General features: G+C 37.3%; 2 protein-coding genes across 2 annotated transcripts; one reads left to right on the top strand and one right to left on the bottom strand.

Annotated features, from left to right (window-relative positions):
* The first annotated feature begins 905 nt into the window (after positions 1-905).
* On the top strand, positions 906-9,599 carry LOC306847094 (zinc finger TRAF-type-containing protein 1). Its single transcript, XM_079380866.1, has 4 exons — positions 906-1,865; positions 4,290-4,528; positions 6,914-7,125; positions 7,852-9,599. The coding sequence occupies exons 1-4, from the start codon at positions 1,560-1,562 to the stop codon at positions 8,241-8,243; spliced, it is 1,149 nt and encodes a 382-aa protein (XP_079236992.1). The 5' UTR covers positions 906-1,559; the 3' UTR covers positions 8,244-9,599.
* A 537-nt stretch (positions 9,600-10,136) lies between these two features.
* Positions 10,137-22,608, bottom strand: LOC306846833 (cAMP-regulated phosphoprotein 21-like). Its single transcript, XM_079380464.1, has 20 exons — positions 22,473-22,608; positions 19,525-19,773; positions 19,378-19,422; positions 18,651-18,719; positions 18,309-18,417; positions 16,019-16,097; positions 15,883-15,942; positions 15,660-15,797; positions 15,486-15,585; positions 14,748-14,846; positions 14,629-14,666; positions 14,113-14,169; positions 13,573-13,745; positions 13,045-13,155; positions 12,755-12,903; positions 12,262-12,342; positions 11,533-11,763; positions 11,368-11,446; positions 10,950-11,065; positions 10,137-10,852 (listed from the first exon to the last, which is right to left on the bottom strand). Exons 2-20 carry the CDS (start codon positions 19,663-19,665, stop codon positions 10,640-10,642), a joined length of 2,088 nt encoding a protein of 695 aa, XP_079236590.1. The 5' UTR covers positions 19,666-19,773; positions 22,473-22,608; the 3' UTR covers positions 10,137-10,639.
* Between the last annotated feature and the right edge of the window lie 1,436 nt (positions 22,609-24,044).

Below are 24,044 nucleotides of genomic sequence, written 5' to 3'. Positions count from 1 at the left end.
TAATTATTAATGAATAAAGCCTTTGTCCTTGTCAGGTGACTTCAGTCCTTCAACCTTCATGGTGGTATGTCTCAAAACAAGCCCAAAGATGTAAAATGTGGTATTTTAAGTGTACTACAGTTGTATTGTAATGTGCAAATAACACATCATTGCTCTCAGTTTCATTACTAATACCTTATGTATTACATTGTTATACGCATATTACAAGTCATATTTTTAGTATCCAATCCACTAAACAGGAAGACACATACAAACACACTCCCACCCCCCAGTGAAACACACACAGCTCATTCAGGCTGGGCAGGCAAGACTGACAGCTGTCTTGACCAAACTAGTCCATCATAAACCACGACATTTGATTGGCTGAGACCGTTTCCCCTCCACCAGGGGGTCGCTCTGGTTTCGGGTAAAAAAAAATGAAAAGGAATAAATAAAAACAAATTTAAAGACCACACTTAATATTTTTCAAAACTACATAACGTTACCTAATCAAATTATTTATTCAGGTCTTGTATTTACTATTCTGTCAAGTAATAAGATAATTTTGAATGATGCCCCACGATGACGATGCCATTTTGTCTCATATGAGAGGATTTTGACCAAGGTATGAAAAGGTTTTGTCATCTAGTAATCTTACTTTAAAATATAATCACCACGACAATAATACGACAAACTAGCACAGTGAAATTTAAAATAACTGTACCAACACAACCAAGCATCCAAATAACAAAAGTTTTTGGTCACCCTTTCTCTTTAAAAAAAAGCTTCAGTCGTGACCCGCAGGAGGCCGATGCGCATGCGCAACACATAGCTCTTTAAATATCCCCAGTCATGTGATGAAGCACAACATTTGTTGCAGCCAATCAGACAGCGCGAAAGAGAAGGGCACAACGGCCCTCATCACTAGTGGCAACGCGTTCACTGACAGATCAATAACGGTCGACCGTATTCGCCTGATCTTCACCTCGCTCCGAGTAAACCGAGCTCGGATAGGCGGAACCAGAGAGGGACAGGCGGACAGGGGAGAGGAGGAGACAGACAGGAAAAAAACAAAGATGGCAGTGTAGATTAAAGGAAGGACTATCGAAGAGACTCCGCAGCAAACTGATAACTTTTAGGTTTCGGGCGAATCCAGATCGTGTCGGTTGTGATCGGAAGGTGGACCGGAGGAGAAGAGCCCGGCTGGGTCGCGGAGAGTCGCTGTGCGCGTGCTGTCACGGCGGATAACGGCACTAAACAACAGCCTGTTGTTTTGTTGAGTCTTAGCTGTTTTTTTCTCCCTCTTCACAAGCTGAGAGCTGAAGCTTACCTGAGAGCTATCCAAAAAAAATACAGGCATCCATGCTAGCCAAACCGCAGTAAAACACAGATGAATTTATATTCACTGTCCCATAACTTAGTGTCATATTACCCAGAATTTACCTATTTGAACTGACGCTTGATGGTTTACAACCACTGAGTGCATTGTTGGCTGTCCAGACCCCCATCATTACAGGCCAAGTAGCTTGAAAAATCCTGGAAATCTCACCCTGACCAAATATCCCCGGTGACTCAGTCGGATGTCTTCGATGGAAGAGCGGATGGAATTAGGCGTCGCGGCCGCGCCAGGCTCCTCATCATCGGGTCTGGGTGTCGGTCCTGTGGGGGGCGCCCTGGATGCTGGCCCGGGGAGCGCCGGACTGGCGGGTATCCAGGAGGAGTCCGGTGTGCGGAGAGACGGTTCTGGTTCCGAGCCCGACCCAGACGCGCCGCCCAAGAAACGCGTGAGGCAGCAGGAAGGAGAAGCGGGGAAGCTCGAGGAGCGCCTGTACTCGGTGCTGTGCTGCACGGTGTGTCTGGATCTACCTAAGGCCTCGGTGTACCAGGTAAACAATGCAATTATGAAGCTTACAGCGCAGAGAAATCCTTTTGTACGATGTATATGTCATAAACACAATGCAGGATATATACAGTCTGTTGATATAGATATGAGACAGAGGGGTTATAATTTTGAATCTTTTTGTCATTGTGATTGCTTGTCTATTTTTAAACAATATAGGTGATGACAGGCTCTCTGTGACTCATACTGTGTGATGAAATGTCTAATAAAATGCTTATTTACACATTTCCCATTTGAGGTACATGGTATTTTTTTTTTTTTAAAGAGCTGGTATGAAGTTAATTTTTGTAGGCTTCAGATGTTACAATCAGATGTAGTACTGACCTGAGCAGCTGTTTTTTTGCCTTCAAAGGCAAACATGACAATCAGGGTGGTCACATGACCTGTTTAACCCAATCACTGCTGGCCTCTCCTGATCACCCCTCCCCCAAATATGCACCCTATATAATCCCTCTGAAGCCACAGGCTAAACCAGCTGTAAAATAACTTCCTCTCATGCTTCCACATATTTTGTTGTGGTGTTTGCATTCCCTTGTTAGCATTTTGTGTCCATTTATTAATCTAACATGTTTGGACAATTGAATAAATCCACAATACAGTGGTCTTTTTGTTTGAGCATGTGTCAATGTGATGATGTTGCACTGACAGGCCTATATTGAAACTAGAGAAGAAATTTTAGACATACAAATGAAACGGTACATGAGATGCACTGAGATCCTCTCACACTGACCCCTAAAAGTAGCATGTAATTCAGGGAGGATGTGTCACACTGCATCAGCGCTATTAAGCTCATGCCATGTAATCCGTTTATTACTGAATGAGGGTTTGAATCCCCATGTGCACACCCTGAAGCAAAACAAACAAGCCAGGAAGAACTCAAATCAGCTGCTCACTGAATTAATCAAACACAGACTTGACATCGCAGTTTACCTCCTGTGATATAGATCAGAATTAGTAACAGCTTACTAACAGTTATTCAAAGGAAACTTTGAGTTAATCATGAAACTAGAATAATCAGTGTAATTGCAGTTAACTATAACTAAATATATTCAAATAAGTTCTGTTAATTGAAGCTAAAATATATTTTCTATTATGAAAAAATGAAATGAAATTTTGAATATTTACTGTGGCGACTAAAATAAAATGAGTTGAATTATTAAAATGACTAAAACTAAAATGAAGCTAAATAGAAATATTTTTAAAAACAAAAACTGATAAAAAATGACTAAAACATTAAGTAAAATAAAAACCCAAAATATAAAAAAAGCTAATTCAAAATAAAATGCAAAAATTAAATAAAGAATAAAATTAAAGCATTCAGCTGTTTTTTAATTCTTGTGGCATAAAATGGATGAAATATTGTATTCATTAACAAATTAATGTTTTTGTTATATGTATTTTACATTGTCCTTGTTATATGTTGCATATACTTTAGTATAACAGTAAATTAAACATAATTACATGCAACTAACCCTAAACCAAAACCTAATCCTATAGTAAGTACAAGCTGTTAACTAATATTACTCAGTACTTAAATGTGTAATTACACTGTAACAAGGGCACCTTAAAATAAAGTATAAACTGAAATTGCTATGTTAGACACAAATAAGATAAAAGCAATTGGCAAATGTAAGAATGAGTACATTTTTATACAAGGAATGAAAGGTTTTGGAACTGCTTTTGTAACAACTCTCTCTTACCCTAAAGAGGTCGTTTTTTATTATTCATAATTATTATTTTTTTCCTATTAAGATCCACTTAAGCAAAAGTGCTAAGCGTTTTCTCTGTGCTGAAATGCTCTGCACACACTGTTAATTTCTGGCTGAAATGAATTGGGTTCTTTCTAAAAAAAAAAAAAAACAAATTCAGCGACTTTGCTAATCTTTGGGATCTTTATGGAAGTATATTCAGAGCAGAAAGCACCACACACTGGGGGAAAAGCCCAAGTTTTGACAAGCATTTTTTAAATTAATTTTTACTTTATTTTGATTATACTTAGCTGTGTTTAGGAATAATAATGACCTTATTACCTAACAGTGACTGGGCACCCAGTAGGCTTCACTGATATGTTGATGCATTTCATTAGTGATGTCACAAAGTTTTCATAGTATGTTATGCCTCTAAGTAAAATTTGTTTCCTTGTGATTTGATCTCTTTAAAGATGAACATGCTGTCATTGCCACATTACATTTCAGGCGGTTGTACAGATGCAGCAAAATTGAGGTTCCTTAAATCATTCAGGAAACTACTACTTTGTGTCTTTTAGGGGAAAATTAGGAAATTCCATCATAACAAGAACAGTACATTTATTGAAAACGCGCTCCTTGAGAAGAACAAATATATTGTGTTTAGTGTAAAAACCCTTTGTGAAAATGTTTCAGCTATGTGAAGATGTGTGCTCTCATTTCAGTGTACAAATGGGCACCTGATGTGCGCAGGCTGCTTCATCCACCTGCTTGCTGATGCACGTTTAAAAGAGGAGCAGGCCACGTGTCCCAACTGCCGTTGTGAGATCAGTAAGAGTCTGTGTTGCAGGAACCTGGCGGTGGAGAAAGCCGTGAGTGAACTGCCGTCTGAGTGCAGCTACTGTCTCAAACAGTTCCCTCGCTCCAGCCTCGACCGCCATCAAACAGAGGAGTGCCAGGACAGGTACTGTTGCACCAGTTCACAAAACAGACCCCCGAATCAGCCAGATTATGTACAACACATATGTAAATCCATAGGGGTGAATTCACTAAATAGGTGTGCCACTCTGAATTTATTCATTTACAGCACAACACGCCACCTTTAAAACTAAACTGGGATTGCTATGGATTGTGCTATATTCCAAAAGACTTTATCTTAAAAGCCAATGCTAATTAAAGTTGGCATAAAATGGAAATTGCAACCATTTTTTCTTTACTTTTATGACGTTTATCCAAATGACGCAGCTTCTTAAATGAGAAACAAATATGGGGACTTGCATTTGTCCATCGGGAATTGATTAGACTTTTGCCGTTTGCTCATTTTTGCGATCGTTTCTTGTGAGTGACATGTTGCTGGAGGGGAAAGATTAAAACTCATCTGGCCAGTAGACAACCGTTTGTGTCCAGCCCTTGTGCTGGTGTTTGTCATGGGAGAGGAGATGTCTTTGCAAGGCGATGGGAATGTTAATGTTTTTGATCGAAGATTATGAAGATGCATGTTTTTTTTTCTTTCTTTTTTTTTTTAAGAAAAATATAAATCTTTTATAATAAATACTACAAAGTTGATTTCATGGTGAATGTTGTGCTATTACAACTTGTAAAAAGCAGTCAACATTTTGTTTAAAAGTGAAGTTTGCGTCTGTTTTAGTGAAATGTAATGAAAATAAATTTAAAACTGAACTTTATAAGTGATGCAACCGGGAACAAATCCAGACATGAGTTAGTGGTCGACCGATATATCGGCCGATATCTCGCGTTTTTTAAATATCGGCATTGGTCGATAAGTTTTTCTGTTTGGCTGATGCGTTCGAGACGGGACTATTATTTTGACGGCACAACAGACATTTATTTGAAGTACGCTGAGAACGGCAGCACCTGAGCACACAGGGCTCACATTCTCCCTATTTTTCGCTATTTATATCTTTTAAGCAAATCTTTGAATGACTAATGAACATTTAATCTCACAAACCTTGCAGACTAGTCGGATCCAGTTCTTGTGACGTGTGCATTTGTATGCTGTATGATCGCGTGTTCTCTGCGTGACGGTCAGTCAGGAGGAAACACGCGATCGATAAACTCAAACTTTTGATTTCAAACTATGCTGCGCTTCATGCTTTTGCCCACTGCCGTATTCATGTCATTTTCACTGTGTGCTGTATGTAAAATGAGTGTTACCTTGGCTTTATTTGAAAAAATACGATTCCCAGTGCACACAAACATCCCAGAATACTGAGTGCCCTATTGGTTACAGTGTTTACTTCCTTTTTAATAATATTTTTATTAAATATTTATTTGTATATTGTATATTTATCTAAAGTATAATTGTTTTTTTACACATTTATTTTTTTTATTCATTTTTAAATGATTTAAAATTTCTTAAATATTAATAAAAATAAATAAAATTATATCGGCCACCCTACTTTCCTAGATATCGGCATCGGCTGTCAAAAAAACAATATCGGTCGACGAAGACATGATTGCAAGCAGACATTTAGCATTGTAAAAAGATTTTTTAGAAGATGCTTTTTACGCTTGAATTTTTCGAGTGATTTGACATTACTAAGATAGAGTCATTGAGTCTTTGATGCAAATATGTAATTGCAATCGGTGGTGGCAATTCGTTTAGATTGTTTAGTGAATTCCCCTATTCTCTCATCTTAATCTAGTCATAAAGACATATATATACTTGGCTTGGACTATACAAGTCTCTTGCATTCACTCAGAAAAAGTCTCTTCAAAATGTTATATAACTGTAATATTAATTATAAAGCATTTATAATTATATAATATACAAATATTTAAGTCAGTTTTATTTGTACAGTGCTTTTTACAATACACATTTACAGAAAATTGTGATATGTTTATAATATTTTGATATTTTCATGCTTTAGGGCTTATTTACACAAGGACAATAACTAGTCCACACCATAACTACAACGATAATATTGTTGGAAGCCAATCAGAATCCATCCTGCTTTAAAAAGCTCAAGCAATGGCAAATAACTGCTAACTCACACAACTGTAGCGAACTTTAATGTGAGTTGGTGTGGACACTGATATAGTTATTGTTCTTGGTGTGGATGTGCCTTTATAGTCACATTTAGCAGATTAGAACTGGGTGTTAATATATTTGACATTTTGTAATGATGTAAACAATCAAGCATTTGAGATATGGTATATAGTACATATCACTTTATGTGAGTGTACTATGGATTTGTGTAGTATGGAAGTTTATGAGTGATAATATAGTTTTCACAAATGATGTACTTGATTCAATACTTATTCATTTTATACTTTATCTTTAGAGATGATGATTGGTCGTTTCTTTAATTATTTCTATTGGAAATAGAGTGACACAGTGCAAGTACAAGCGGATTGGCTGCCCGTGGCAGGGGCCATTCCATGAGCTCAGCGCTCATGAGGCAGAGTGTTCCCACCCATCCAAAACCGGCATGGAGCTGATGGGCATCCTGGACGAGATGGACCAGAGCCATCGCAGAGAGCTACAGCTCTACAACAGCATCTTCAGCCTGCTGTGCTTTGAGAAGATCGGCTTTACAGGTACATAAAAACCTTAAAGTAAATAGTTCACCCGAAAATGAAAATTAGCTGAAAATGCACTTACGCTCAGGCCATCCAAGATGTAGATGAGTTTGTTTCTTCATTAGATTAGATTTGGAGAAATTCAGCATTACACCATTTGCTTACCAGTGGATGCTCTGTAGTGATTGGGTCCTGTCTGAATGGGAGTTCAAACAGCTGATAAAAACATGACTCCAGCCTATCAGTTAATGTCTTGTGAAGTGAAAAGCTGTGCGTTTGTGAAATATTCATCATTAAGATGTTTTTCATTTCAAAACGTTGCTAAAATCATAATCATAGATCATAATCTATGATATTGCTTTCTCCAGTTAAAATGTTGTCTCATCTGAATCAGGAGATTTAGAAATATGCACAGATCAAGCACCATTTATAAGCAAATGCCTTAATAATGGATTTTTACTTCACAAGACGTTAATCAATTAGTTGTGGATTATTGTGATGTTTTAATCAGCTGTTTGGACTCTCATACTGACCACATCCATTCACTGCAAAGGATTCATTGGTAAGTAATGGTGTAATGATGAATTTCTCCAAATCTGTTCTGATGAAGAAATAAACTCATCTATGTCTTGGACAGCCTGAGGGGGGGGAACTTCCAACTGCTGGGAGATTGCTTGATTTAAAGCATAGAAATCTGGCCTGAAGTAAGCTACTAACCTGTAATCTTATTCGTCTTTGCTCCAGAGGTGCAGTTCCGGCCGTACCGCACTGACGATTTCATCACACGACTGTATTACGAGACACCACGCTTCACAGTGCTAAACCAGACCTGGGTGCTGAAGGCGCGGGTCAACGACTCGGAGCGCAATCCCAACCTGTCCTGCAAACGCACGCTTTCCTTCCAGCTCATCCTGAAGAGCAAAGTGAACTCTGCACTGGAGTGCTCTTTCCTGCTCCTGAAGGGCCCGTACGATGATGTAAAATTCAAACCCGTCATCCAGCACCACGTCTTCTCCAACGACGCCAACGAAACCGAGTACGCCCTGCTGCCCATCAGCGACAGCGTGGAGTGCAACAAGCTGCTGGCTGCCAAAAACATCAACCTCCGCCTCTTCATCTTTCAGATCCAGAAATAGAGGCACGAGACGACGGGGATGGAAGATACGGATCAGACGACGATAGGAGGAAGAGGGGATGGTGTGAACAAAGAAGCAAAGAGGGGAGACGAGCACCACTGAACCACAGATACCTCTACGGGAGCAAAAGAAGGATGAATACGGCCCATCAGTACTGCAGTAGATCGTTTGTTTGTGTGTGAGTGTGTGTTGTTGCTGGTTAGCTTTCAGACCCTCTACGGCCAAAAAAAAATGTCAACAATCTCACCCAAAACCCTGCTGATGTCTCATTGGCAGAGCGGGACGGGCCTGAATGAACAACACCAAGAGTCTTGGACTGTATTTGTGTGTTTTTTGGGCCTGTTTGTATGGATGTCAGTCAGAAAAGACCAACAAGATGAGTGATATAAGGAACAAGGCTGAGTGAGTGCTAGAGATAGAGACAGGTGTAGTGCAACCAATCATTCAGGCAGCGTTCAACTCTGCGTTTGTGTGTTTTCACGCAGTCTTCAGACCTTCCTCTCAAGGCTTTCCCACACCGACGCTGGAGCGTAGCGGCCGCAATTGCTTTAAGTGTATTTTTGTATGTGAAGGTGGCAATTTTCATTGAAGCGCTGCAGTACAGTTAAGCTGAACAAAATGGCTGCCGACCCCACAACCCGAAAAATGCGATTTGCATGTTTTTAGTTTTTCAGTGTGCTCTCTGAAACCCAGTTTTAGTTGCGTAGCATCATAGCCTTGTAATCTAACTTAAGTTTGACCTTATTGACACATTTAAGAACCTGTGAATCCCCCCCCCCACACCCTCCTGTGAATTGTTTTCCTCATTATCTTGTCCTGTTTAACCCCCTGGTTTGTGAACACAGGTACATTTCTCAATTCATGATGTCATTGGGTTATAGATATTTATATTTATTGCTTTAATTTAACCTGCATTAATTAATGAGTTAACAGACATTTCTCACTCACTCAACACTGAGAGACTGGAAAGATCTGATTTTGAGCCATTGTTACAGACCCCTTCCCTTCTTCCACCCTCATCCACATACACGCACATAAACAAACACACACGCACACAAATGACCTTCTTTCATACCTTCATTAAAAATAGACACACACACACACACACACACACACAAAACGGGGGGTTACAAAAGAGCCAATGGGGTAATCAGATCTCAGTTCGGATGAACTGTGACGTAGTTTTGACTTACTTGAATTCATGAACGACAGAACAACAAACAGTTTAGATGATCTGGCAGAGACGGTCACTTCTGATTAGAGGAGTTTAGTTTAAACTGTTTTTGCATTTAAAAGCTTTTAATTATCACTCTGGCTGTATATGTGCCTTTCTATTAAAGCTCATTTAAACTTGTCACTGCTTTCTTTCTTGACTACTCGACATACACTCTGATAAATGTATGTTTAAAATCGTAATTTAGTATAGTTCAACATATCTTGTAATGTGGGTAACACAACCACGTGCTTCTTGTTTAAAGGGACAATTTATCCCCCAAAAACAAAGTTATGTCCACGTTTACTCAACCTCGTGTAGTTCCACACCTGTCTGACTTTTTCATCTGTGGGAGGGAAAAGTTGGCTGTCCGAATGAATCAAACTGAATCGCGAACAATTTCAGTTCTAGTTCACGATTAATTTTAAACAAATGAATGCTATGTTATTGTAGTGCCCTCTTATAAGCAACAGAGGGGGTTATATTGAGTTCTTATCAAATCTACATCTTAATCGTAATCAAACTCATTTAATCAAAATTACTCCCCTAAAATTTAGTTACATTTCCCTGAATGTCTGAAAAGGCCATCGTCAATGTAAAATCAACACCTCAATAAAACACCTATGAGAACATCAGCTGACCCTATTATGAATGTGAGTAAAACATACAAGAAGCCATCAAACAGATTAAAAGGCCATATATTTAAGAAATGCCACTTAGATATTTTCCAGTCTGGTCAAATGTTACATCCTAATAAAATTCTGTAAAACAAACAAACAAACAAACAAACCAATTGCTTTTTAAACTGTTGACATACTGTTTTGATAACGGAAAATGCTGAATCTAGTTTCATTCCCAATTTAAGTAATATAGCCCTCTATAAAACAAGATAAATATAGTATTATATACCATTCGAATATAACATTTTATCCATATTAAGCAAAACACAAGTAATATAAATAGTATAAATTATGCTCTAATAGCAATTTAAACATGATGCTATTGATGTCCATGTAAAGTAAAATTCAAAACGTGTATTTGGCAAAGTAGAAAAGGTTGAATCTGAAGGATGCCATCATCAGACTCGAGTGCTACAGACTGTAGAGAACAATTATTGTGCAGCTACAAATACTGAATGTTTATGATGAAATCATAATTACACTATGTGTGAACACAGTGTCTTTTAGTACCAGCACTGGTTCTGATTAAGGCTACAGCCATTTTTGCAGCTACTTGACTGGAAGGAGACCCCCATCATATTGAGTGGTGGAGGTGAAGAAGTGGCCAAAGAGTTGCAGTATATTTGAACTCCAGCAGGGGGCACCAAACACTGTGTCTGCCCACCTTGTCCTGACACCAGCATTGCAGGATAGGACTGTTGTTGTTGCTGTGGTACCTTGTTACAAGAGAGAAAGCACATATACATACATCTTATAATTCGGAATTTAGAATGACATTTCCTGGAGTTTTGTTTTTTTTTTTTGCATCAGTACCTGATAGGAGGATACGGATGGGTAAGGTCCCACAATGCCTTGCTGTGTTTGGGGTAGAATCTGACTTCCCATCATGCCTGGGCAGCCTTGTTGGTTTGACATGACAGGCGGGTATACTGTTAAAAAAAAAAAAAAAATGTGGACAAGTATGTGTGAGATTTCATTAATTGTATAGTGTCAATGGATTCGAAATGATAGTCAGTAAAGTAATACCTCATATGCTAAAGGTTATTTATTCATGTATTTTTATGCATGAACACACAACACTTGAACCAATCATATGAGAGCTGAAGTGAATAGCAGGAAAAGAGACCGGTTCACTGTGAGACCAGTGCCACCATCTCTTACAGTGTAACGGCCCCCTCCCCTACTACTGTGAGACTCGGGTGTAAGGGACCCAGAGGGGCTTCATGTGTACCTGTTTGTGTGTTGTAACTGGTTGCTGCGTATTGTTGCGATGCACTGGGACACTGAACAGGATAACTGTACACTGAAACCTAAGAGGGGAGAGCAGAGTTGACTCATAAATAGACATACAGGATGACATTACATCGTATCTCATTACTCATTTATGGTGAAGTACCTGGCTGCTCTGCTGACTCAGAGGGGGTGGGGCTGTGGGAGGAGCTAGTGTCATTCCAGGAGTAATATAACTGTCTGAATGGTGAGACGGGGCGTAACTGTGGTGTGACGGAGCATAGCTGTGTGTGGGTGGAGCTCCTTGCATGTAAAAGGAGGACATATCTGGAAGATCCCCTGATGATGACTGGTGACTCAAGGTCATGTGACCAAACTTAGCAGTAATATCTTCCCTCTAAGAATCAAAAATAGGCTTGTCATGTACATGTGCGAGACACTACCATTCACAATTTTGAAGTTGGTAAAGTTTTTATTTTTAAAATAAAATGGGCATTCGCTCCCCAGGGCTGCATTTATTTGATCAAAAATACAGTAAAAACTGTAATATTGCTAAATATTATAACAATTTAAATAATTTTTTTCTATTTTAATATATTTTAGAATGTAATTTATTCCTGTGATAGCAAAGCTGAATTTTCAGCAGTCATTACTCCATTCTTCAGTATCACATTTTTCAGGATTCTTTTATGAATAGAAATTTCAAAATAACATTTAGTAAAAATAGAAATTTTACAACATTATAAATGCCTTCACTGACACTTTTGATCAGTTTAATGCATCCTTGAAACTTTTGAATGGTGGTGTATATCCTAAATATTTTATACAAGTCATAATATAAATAATAGATAACTAGATAAATAACTAGATAATATTAATACTTATTCTCACTCACAGTCTGTTCAGTTGGGTGTTGCTGGGAGGTAGAAATGTTTAACTGCTGAGGTGGAAGGTATGTCACAGAGGAGTATTGAACCTAAACCAAAAACGAGAGGGCAGATTGTGAATTTTGATGATAAAGATGGAAAATAAAATCCTAACTAAAATCAATATTTTAACATCTGTTCTACAGGAATAGAAACTGTATGTTTCTGTAATACGGACTCTTTATAATGTGCAGAATGAGCAATGGATATTCATTTTGATATTTGCTAAAGATTACATTTAACAGTGTTATTAATTTTTGTTGTGTTGTTAAGAGTTAACTTACAGTGAGCGTTAGATGAAAACAAAAGTAAATGTGAAAATAGGGCAAATGAGCATGAATAAATTAATATCCAATATCAACAAAAAAAAATAGCCAAACAAATAATATTTAAATAAAAATCAGATAAGCAATATGGTATTGATATATTACGCACCACTAGTCTCCATTATGTTTTATTTACCTGTGGAACACCATGGCTTGCTACTGGCTGCTGCTGAGGTGGAGGGGGCGGGGCTTGTGACTGTACTGGGTTAAGCTGGTTACATGGCTTCTGACTTACTGGTGGGTTGTAAACAGCTGGAGTTCCATCTGGATTCAGAAATGGCTGCCCTAAAAGACATATCCACAGTTGGATGAGAAAGATTATGTGGTGGATCTTTGCGGAATTACAGTCATTTTGAACCAATGAGTCAGCTTCTACTCAGGGAATTGTGAGCGTGTACTGTTGTGTGGGAGAGTGTATGTGTGTACCTGTATGTGGATTCAATAAGATGCTCCCAGGAGGTATTGATGACTCAGCAGGCACGATAATGTAAGCAGGGCTGTTGTTGGGTGGAGCGTATGATAGAGCTGACTCGGACACTGTTAGATCGATCAGATAGAAACAATGGCAGGTCAGAAATATTATGAGGGATTCTGCACTATTTCTAGGTCACTAATCAAATAAGGATATTTGTGACATTGATCGTGTGACTCAAATCATGCTGGAGAGCAGCATCAGCTTAGAGTTCATGCAACTCGAGTGCCACTGTCATTAAAGCGAAAAATCATTGTGTATTTTTTTTTACATTCAGTAAAACATTTCAATTTCAATGCTAATAAATATCATTTGATTTCAATTTGTGTTAAAGTTGAGATGAGTATAAAATAAAAGCTTTTTCATTAGCCTTCTAAACCCCACTCTAAATAACTAGCTCTCAGTTTAACAACCAGATGGTCTTTGTGGCCTTTTTTATCTTTTTTCTGAGAGGGACATGATGCCTGGCGTTATTTTTGCACCTGGTTTGCAGAGTTTGGAGCCGTTGTCTGAACGAGCGTGTGCAGATTTAGATGTCCATGTCGGGCTGTCAGAATCCGTGCTGCTCCAAGGTCGAGGGTCGTTCCAATGAGAGTCCAGCTCAAAGCTGCTCTGCCTGCTGCCGGACAGCCGACCCGAACCATCCCGGTTACCCCTGTCGGGATGGCAGAAGCATGTTTTGTGCCTACTTTTTGCTAGAAGACCTCTCTTTCATATTAAAATATATTCCAAAATGTAAGTTGCTTTCAGTTTTCAGCACAGATTCTTAATTTTCTGAGCACAGAATAAGAGAAGAGAAGCAATATTGGTGTTGTGTGTGGGGGTTTGGCGAATACCACACTTAAAATGTCCCTAATATTCCTGAAATAGGTGTCAAGAAATAACACCTGTTTTTGTGACAGCCCTTGAACAAAGGGAGCAGCCCTTTTTTTAGCCAATCAGAGAAGCTTAGCCTATCAGAGAACACTCTCTGTTCTGACATATCTTCAGAGGTCGGATGATGGAAAAAAAGTATTTCTCACCTAAATAGCTGCCGTCTTCTCTGGGTCTCACTGGGAATACTGCTGTCATCCAGACCTCTGCAAAGAGATACAAAAAAATAAAAACAGAAATAAAAGAATAGAGTAGTTGAAGTGCAGCTCATTGATTTATAATAATTATACTGGTAAAATTACATATTTAAATTTAAACCAGTTACATGGTTTACAAACTACTATTTAATTTTTTTTTTTTTTACAAAATTTGAATTTATTTCAGCAGATATTAACCAAGTAGATATTACATTAGCAGTAAGCAATGTCTATAAATACTCGGACTAATTCAAATTTGAATAGTTGACATGTAGTTGCAAAGTTACGTAGAGTTAGTAGAATGTCTATGAAAATGGTGATAGTGTTTTGACTATCAAAACAGTGTTATCATATTATATAATAAATCATATTAAAATATGTAATTATATAAAACAATTATATTTATTTTGAAACATTTATATAAACAATATCTCATTTACTTATATATTTATAAAAACAATTTTTTACCTGGTCTCAATATAAACACTCTGAGAAAGACAAGTGGTCTGAAAAATAAAATAGCACAAAATCAAAGGCCAAGCTTTAATGTACTACTGTATGAGCATTTTAAGTAGGTGTTTTCTTACATCCTGTGAGAATATGCGTTCTCTGACTTTCTGGTACTCCTCCTCTCTCTCTTCTATAGACTTGCTCCTCATTTGTTCTTTGAGAGATGGAACCCTCAGCTATAAAACAGGAGACGTGCAGACACAAATTAACCAGCCGGAAAGATCAGGGCCCGTATTCACAAAACATCTTAAGGCTAAAAGTAGCTCATAACTCGCCGATTTAGGAGAAAATCTTAAAAATAATGGGTGTGTCAATGCTAAATTTAGGACTCCTACATTTTTGCTCTAAGAGTATTTCACAAAGCGTTTTAGCACTAAAACTAGCTCCTAAATCTGTGAAAGGTTAGGAGTAGTGAAGAGGACTCCTAAGTCATTAATACCAAGCCACAAACCATTCCTAAAATGGCTGTACAATATTTCCATGAATAAATCTCTGACAGAGATTATCAGCCAATCACTGTGTGCATAGTTAGTAAGCATGCTGACATCCTCCATAGCAACGAGGTCAACCCCGCCCTTATTCTTATCTTAAGACTTCTCTCTTTTCCTTAGTAAAAGTTTGTCTCAGCAGCTTTGTGAATAGGTTTCAAGAGAAAACTCTTAGTTAAAAACTTTTACTGCTATTTAGGAGAACTCTTAGTGGTAAGATAAAATGTTTTGTGAATACGGGCCCAGAGCTATTAGAGGAGCAATTGTTAGCTCTTTTGTACCCTAGTGGTAATGTCAGGGGTCAGTGAAGTGTGTATTTGTCCAAACCTGACTGTCTTCTTTCTCCTGACTGTTGTCTCTCTTCAGTATTAATCTTCTTTCTTCTGTTTTCTCCTCCTGAACATGTTCAGCAAACCGATGTTCTGGTCTGAAATACATTATGTTATACTCACATCCATTCCTTCATCAAATGTAGATATATAATCTTTGTAACAGACACACATTCTGGAATTGCAGGTTTTGTTGATGATAACCGCTTTTCCACTGTGATCCACGTTGTGTTCCAGACCAAAATATGCTGCAACCCTGTGGACCAGCATCCTGTGATACGAGGACATCTGAGGGAACTTTTTATAAGAACTATAGAGAGAGAAAAAGAGGCACATTATATCACATTACAAACACATCTATCTCAAAAGCATGAAAGACATGCATGGAACGATACCTGTTGTCTGTCATAAAATCAGTCATGTCTTGCTCGAGTTTTAGAAGCATTAGTCTGTCCCTGCAATCCAAAAACAGACCAATTCAGCACAAATGGAAGGAGGAGAATGAAGGGATATTTTCAAACTTTTACCCACCTGGGACTGCTTTTCAAAGTAGTGATTAAAAACTCCTCCAGATCAATGCCTGTGGAGTCGGTGTACTCCAGACTAGGCTCTAAAAGAATTATATTTGTTATGTGCAAAGTACAGGAAGCAACTTTGGATGGATGGATGGATGGATGGATGGATGGATGGATGGATGGATGGATGGATGGATGGATGGATGGATGGATGGATGGATGGATGGATGGATGGATGGATGGATGGATGGATGGATGGATGGATGGATGGATGGATGGATGGATGGATGGATGGATGGATGGATGGATGGATGGATGGATGGATGGATGGATGGATGGATGGATGGATGGATGGATGGATGGATGGATGGATGGATGGATGGATGGATGGATGGATGGATGGATGGATGGATGGATGGATGGATGGATGGATGGATGGATTACGTAATCAGATTCCAAAAATGAAGTACTTGTAATTAGAGTAAATTACATTTTAAAATACTCGTAATCGGACTACGTTACTTTTTATTGATTACATTATTACATATTCACACAGTATAAGTAAATTATTCATCATTTACTGATTCTCTCTAATTCCTCTTTTTTATCTTTTAAATTTTCCTTTCTAAAATAGTCTACCGCTTATATAAACTCAAAGTCCAGTTTTGTGGACATTCACACAGATATTATTCAGGTGGCGACAAGGCATTTGACCAATGGATTTACAAAAATCATTTCAGGTTTAAAAAGTGCTTCAACGTTGCATCAACACATTCATTTTTATTTGAATTATTACCCAGTAGGTTATTTAACCATGTATTATGTATTATTGAAAGGCTTTTGTCCTTGAAACTCATTAAAATGCACAAGTTCTCGTTATTTCTTATTTGCAGACATTCTCAAACTTTTTGTCATCTGAATCTCTTTCATCTAATATATTTACTTTAAAGGGGTGGTCAATCAGCAATTCTGTAAAAGATAGCATCTCCCTTTGTATTGAACTTTGAGCATCGTAACTTTGCAGATCTTGTTTATGCTCAAACAGCAACATTACACACTAACTAAAGTTAAAAAAAGTGAAATCATAATCAATGACCCCTTTAAGTACCCCTGAGATTTTAAAATAAATATTTCAATAATTAAGTATCACATTTGCATGTTCACAGTTCTCTGACACTGGTTGATGGTCATATGGCGTGCAGGTAAACATAAAATATATATTGTTTTTAGTAAGTGAATGATTTTGATTGTTATTTTAAAATGATTCATTTTAATTTAAAATTATGATTTAATTACGTTTTCCTTTCATTAAACACACTAACCCCCTGCAGTTCCTTTACAAATCCCAGTTTGAGAAACGTTGATGTAATAAAATGTTTAATGCACTTCATGTTGTTAATTACAATGAAAGGAATTTTCTCACTCTTTGTATGTTTACATCATTATGGTACAAGATTATCCTGTTTAAATCAATGTGATAAACGAGTTAGGTCAAAAGTAATCCAAAAGTAATCTGATTATATTACCTGATGTAATGGATTATTTTACTAACTACAATTTTTGTCATGTAATTTGGAATCAGTAACGGATAACAATTTGTATGTAATCTACCCAGCTTTATAAAACAATCACCATTTTCTGCAATTAATTGCAAGTATTTGCACATAATAGTAAAAGCTGTAGTAATATAAACTACTGTTCAATGGTCTGGGGTCCTTAAATTTTGTTTTTATTTTTAAAGAAATTAATACTTTTATTCAGCAGGGATGCATTAAGTTTATCATAAGTAAGAGTCAAGACATTCAGAAAGTTTCAAAAGACTTCCATTTCAAAATGTTTTCAACAACATCATTAGAAATGTTTCTTGAGCACCAAATCAGCACATTAGAATGATTTCTGAAGGATCATGTGATCCTGAAGACTTAACACATTACATTTTAAGTATATATTACAATAGAATAGTTATCTTAAATAGTAATAATATTTCACAATATTACTCACAATATAACTGTGATCAAATAAACACAGCACAGCATTGGTGAGCATAAGAAACTTTTCAAAAGCATTAAAAATCTTACTGATTCCAAACTTTTGAACAGTAGTGTATCCTCAAATTAATTTAAAATCAATTCTGCTCATTCTGAAGCTTATTTTAAAAAGCCTTACTTTTAACACTTTTAACATCCCCCATTAATTTCAGAAATTGATGCAATATTTTTCACAGCCCTAGATAAAATGCGTGTATTTCATGAGCACATATTGTTTGCAAATATGATACACAAAAACCTACATGCAATGCAAACTACCTTTTGATAAACTTGTTTTTTTCGATGTGAAGCTTGTCTCCTCTTCCTCCTCATTGCACGCAGGACTGTCACCATGGTTACTAGATACAGTTGTCTTGCTCTCGTTTTCCTAGGACCAGACAGAACAGAATTCCTATGATTCACTTGTAAAAGATTAGGGGACTAAATATAATAATTTAAGAAAATACCATTGGACAACTTATGGTTTAAACACTTACCAAATCAGTGGTTACAGTTTTGATTCACTTACATATGTCCTATCCATCTACTAGACTATGTAAATTAACTTTAATGGTGAATGCAAGATTGTAAATGTGTCTTTAGTTTATGAATGATTCTTACCTTGTTGTTCTCCTCAGTGGATAAAGACTCATCACACACAGCAGTGCTCCGAACTAATTTTCCTTTAGCCTGTAACACACAAACACATTCATTCAATAACCCCATTATTGAAAAGAAATAGATTTTTTTCTAGAGAAGAGCGTCCTCAGTGTACATTATTGCTACTTTTGTTAATTCAATGTTGGACACAAAAAAAGATTATTCTTATACATTGTCTTTTTTGTATGGTAGTTGAAATACTAATGTGATAAGACATATTGCTATTTATAAATATGATTTTAAATACATCACTAGTTTCATTTTGTAAATGCAGCAGCTAGGAATGGTTTTAATTGTATTGCATTTATAGATGATTGGATCAACACTACAGGGTGAAAAGTGTAACTACGCAATTTTCAAACTATTTGGACCTGATCCCAGACTGTCTAAAAGCTGCTGATGTGATTTATATTATGGAGTTGGGTAACTTTGTGCTATCAGGGGAGTGAATGCAATGTTTACTAACGGTATTTGGACTGAGACACATAACTGTTGAGGTTAAGCAGTCAGTAGCAAATGGCATTTACCCACTGAAGAGAGAGAATGATTCAGAAAGCAATATTCTGCCGAGTATAGCCACATCAATCTAACATAAACGTCTGACAAGCTAGAAAAGAAAAGAAACTCAAATGAAATGAATGCTCTATAGGGAGGGTGCTTTAATGATTAGATTCAATTGCAATCCTACCTTCAGTTTTTTCTTGAGTTGTCCGTGGTTATCATCTGACTTTGGCTGCTCAAAGAGAAAAAAAAGAAACAGGATAAAAAGAAAATGATCGGAGGAAATGAAACAAGCAGAGTGAATCGATGGAAGTTGTTGAATCTATATTATCACCTGGCTGGATTTCTGACAGTCCTCTGTGCCTGTGGTACAACAAGGAGGTGAAGTCTCCTCCGTAGTGCATTCTGGGATATTTTCAGATTCTCCTGTTTCTGACATCTTGAAATTTTCAGGTTCAAAGGTCATATCAGTCATAGGCCACCATATGCCCCATGACCATCCAAGCCAATTAGAACCAAAACAAGATGTCTTTTTCTCTTTTTTTCTTGTTCTGTTCTTCTCTTCTCTTGCCAGAACAGATGGCTAGACAAGATTCGTATTCAGTAAAGGAGAGAGAAAAAAAATCTCTGTGTGATGTTTTCACTCAGAACAAAAATCCTTTTCAGATCTGTAAACATTAATTTACTCTGAGCACTATGCAAGGTTTACTGAAATATTGCGCTGACAGTCAGTGTCAAAAAAGCTAAAATCAGTGATTAAACCAATTAAGCCTCCAACCAAGTATCAATAGTAATGAGACATCTTTATTTTTTATTCATCCATGAACTGACTCGCCTGTGCTCAAGGTAAAATAAAGTTAATATAGCCACAAAATTGTGTAGTAAAAAATAAAAAGGCTTATCAGCGTTTAAAAGGGTGGAGAAAATTACTCGCAGTTGTTTTAATATTGATTTAAATGTATTGTATGAAATGATATTTTGGTGCAAATTCATCAGTCATTTGAAAGAAAACTAGACAGATGCCAGCATAGAGAGATTTTGACATGACATAAACACAACTACACAAGGTAAATGGAAATATTCACTTTCAACAAGGTTTGTGCCAAACACAATGTGTTGCGTAGTGAATTATTAGCTGAAACCATCAAAATTCAATTCATAATTAAAAACTAAATGCTTAAAGTATGAAAACCTAGTAAATTAAAAGGCTAGTTTTTGCATATTTTGGTCCTATGAAATTTATAGCAATATTAATGCATTAATTATTGATTTTAAAGACATTTTTGTTTAATTCTATATGATAAATGTTTCTGGGACTGTGCTGTGTCAGTGACGAGTCAGTTTGCAAACATGGATTTCTGTGCATGCATTATGTGCAACTTCTTTCATAGCACGGGCAGGTTCTGTAAATTATATTCCCATAATGTCGACTCCCTAAATGGAAAGCGCACACACACACACACACACAAGCTCTGTTGGGATAGAGTGCATCCTTCATTCTTATGTCATCACTCTCATCGTGTTTGAACTCGTCTTCATGTCTGACCACTGAGTCACTGACTCACTTTCACCAGCGTTAAGCCATACGCCTCCACACACGCAGACACCGCAGTAGCTCTTGGCATCTTCGTCAAGGTCTTCTCTGGGTTATCAAACAGGTGGCCTAAAACTTAGATGCTAAATAATTGTGTGACAGAGATGCCATCTGACATGCATTTAACATCTGATGGGCAGTAACAAATTGGTCTGGGTTTTTGGCCACTGACCAATCCTTACATAAATTTACTTGGTAACCATAGTTTCTGCATAAATAGGCCTATTATACGCAAATAAAGGTTCTTTATTGGCATTTCAAGAACATTCACAGAACCTTTCCATTGCACAAAATATTCTTTACACGAAGACAAAAAGTGTTTCCTGTAAGAACGGTTTACCAAAAGGTTCTTTGGGGAAACAAAAATGGTTCTTCTCTGACATCACTGTGAATACGACTTTTTCAAAATTTGTTTCTTTATTTGTAGTGTAAGTATACAGTCACTAAAGCAAAATTATTCTAAATAAATATGGGTATATATTTATTATGGTGTTATCATGCTTTGGCGTATAATATTTTAATGCATATAATCACAAAATTACCCCAAAATATATGAAAATGTAAATGTATAATTAATAATAATAATAATAATGGATCGGTCGGAACAATAGAAAACCCGGAGAGGAGTTTCAGCGGAATAATTACAGAACTGTATGAGCAGAGAAGGAAAATCGCTCCGCTCCATTCATTTACACAGCTCCAGTCTGTCGTGATATTTGGCTTCTTGTGGAACCATTTTCTTCGTACAGAAGAAATACACAAACTTATAATGTCAGACTCATTTTATGTCAGAAACGTGAGTCATCCAATATTAAAATATTAAAGTTACTTGTTTACAGAACTGCTGTTTAAAGCAACAGTAACGAGAATGTAGCAGTGCTCGAATATTGCTTAATTGATCTGTCCTTCTTCAAACAATGTATTCAACTTTGATTTTGATAAGTAGTCGCTAATATTAAGCAATCTAGTAACAATAAGTGGGTTTAATATAACGTTTTAGCAAACGTTATGTTACCATTGTAATTCTTGTAAAGGCGGCGTGTAAATTAAAGCTTGTGGAAAAGTTGCGTGCACATACACACAGACGCGCCCGCTGCAGAATAGCGCAAAGATCTGTGTACAGAGATGCTATGCGTCTGTCTGCCAGGATGAAGGTGTAGCAGCCGAGATGGGGTTCGGTTTCCACCACTACGTCGCATTCCGGTCACAGTCTGGCACGCGTTATATTTGGAGCGGCTGTTTGGGGATCTCAGACTGCTGTCGCTGACGCACACGGAGCCGAGGCAGGAGCAGCAGCTGTGCTTTCTAAAAACGAACCTAGATCTCGCGCTTCCATTGCTCTTTTGTTAAACGACCCTGAGCCCTATATTACACTATATAGCAACAGAACCATTCTTCATAGAAACAGCGTGAAAATCAAGCTTTTTGTAAGGTTTGAGTTTGTTTTAGTCAACACAAACTTGTTTGAACTCCAGGAAATGACTGTTAATACCAGAATGAATCAGACGCAGGTGCAAATGCAGTGCGATATTATTGTGGTGCTGACTAAATCTTCCCTGATAGCAGTGGCGTTACACATGATCTAAAACACAATACAACACGCCTCACTATAAAGCATAGAGACCATTACAGCATAGAATTGCTTCTAATTAAGAGCAAAAATATGAGAGACAACCAACTTTACTTACCTTTATGTAACGCGACCGGAGAAACCAACTGAAATGTTTAGAAATGAGCGCTTGTGTCTCTGGTGAGCTTGTCAAACATCTTCTGTTTGTGACAGCAGAGCGCGTGCAGACTCACGCAACACACTCAATTAAATACGCGCGCGCGCTCGTGCGCTCAGCCTCTTCCTGGCAATCACGCTGCGCGCTCACAAAAACACGCAAGCACCAAGAGAGCCTTTAAGCAAAAGAATTCTAGACACCCACCTCCAACATTAATTAGAGGAAATTAAAAACAACAATATAAAATAACACGTTTGACACATTGACAAAATTAAAACTGATTCACATTGCTAGACTTAGGCTAAACAGTTAGGCTATTACAGTTATTATCAGAACTGTAAAACCATAATGGATTAATAAGGCGTCTCCGCACATTGTAAGAAGTTAATTGAAAAATCATTAATTTACGTATATGTTGTTTTTATATATTTTGCATGAATATGGTCACATTTTTAAAGGTAGGCTTTTAATTTATTCAATGTAGAAAATACATCCATGTTTCAGCATCAAGGATACTAAGCTGTTTAATATTCTCTTCTACAGATACTAACATATTGTGAATTCGTGCAAAAGCACACAAAGAGAACCCACCAAATACTGCAATGAGCACCTGCTAGATGAAAAGATTATGCGACACCCACAATGAGACACACACACACACACACATATGTATATACCGCAACTAGACTTCACAGCTGCATGGTGCCTCTCTTTCTGCCATATGGCTTTACCGTTTCAGAGAATCAGAGAGATGTTCTTCTATAAAGACAGCTTATAGAAAAAGATAGTGAAACAGACTCACCTGATGTTGTCTCCTTAATTAAATGAATGCAATTATAGTGTACAGCTCTGGCCAAAAAAAGGAGAACATTATGTTTTTGAAGTGTGTTTTGAGTGTTGAACCTGTACTATTCTCTCTCTCTCTCTCACACACACACGTACACACACACACACACACACACACACATTTTTGTGAATTGTGGGGACATTCCATAGGCGTAATGTTTTTTTATACTAGAAAATAGAAACTGTATGTGCTATTGCCCTACACCTAAACTTAGCCCTCACAGAAAACGTTTTTTACTTTCTCAAAAAAAAATTTTTTTTCACTCTGTATGATTTCTAAGCGTTTTTAAAAATGGGGACATGGGGTAATGTCCTTATAAGTCACCTTCTCCTTGTAATACCTGTCATACCCATGTCATTATACAAATTTGTGTCCTCATATGTCACAAAAACGCACACGCACACACAGGATAATTTGTCTTTATGCTTATAAGGAATCCTAATGCAATATAGCATATTTCTCCCTTTCCCCTCAGTGGCCAGTTTGTTGTGTTTTGACTGTGTTTATTTTGTGTGGGATGGCGGGCATGCAGCTGCCATTGTGCAGTTGACATGACTGAGTGAGAGACAGTAGGCATGCTTGATGAGGTAGAAAGGTTCAACAGAAACATTTATATTTTTTATTTGTCTTATAGAAGAGCCCAATAATGTATTAACTATTAATAACCTTCCAGTATTCAGTCAATC

This window comes from Barbus barbus, assembly GCF_936440315.1.
Source record: "Barbus barbus genome assembly, chromosome: 27".
NCBI classification, from domain to species: Eukaryota; Metazoa; Chordata; class Actinopteri; order Cypriniformes; family Cyprinidae; genus Barbus; species Barbus barbus.
The sequence above is the reverse complement of the archived record's forward strand: the minus strand, read 5'-3'. Positions and strand labels throughout refer to the sequence as shown.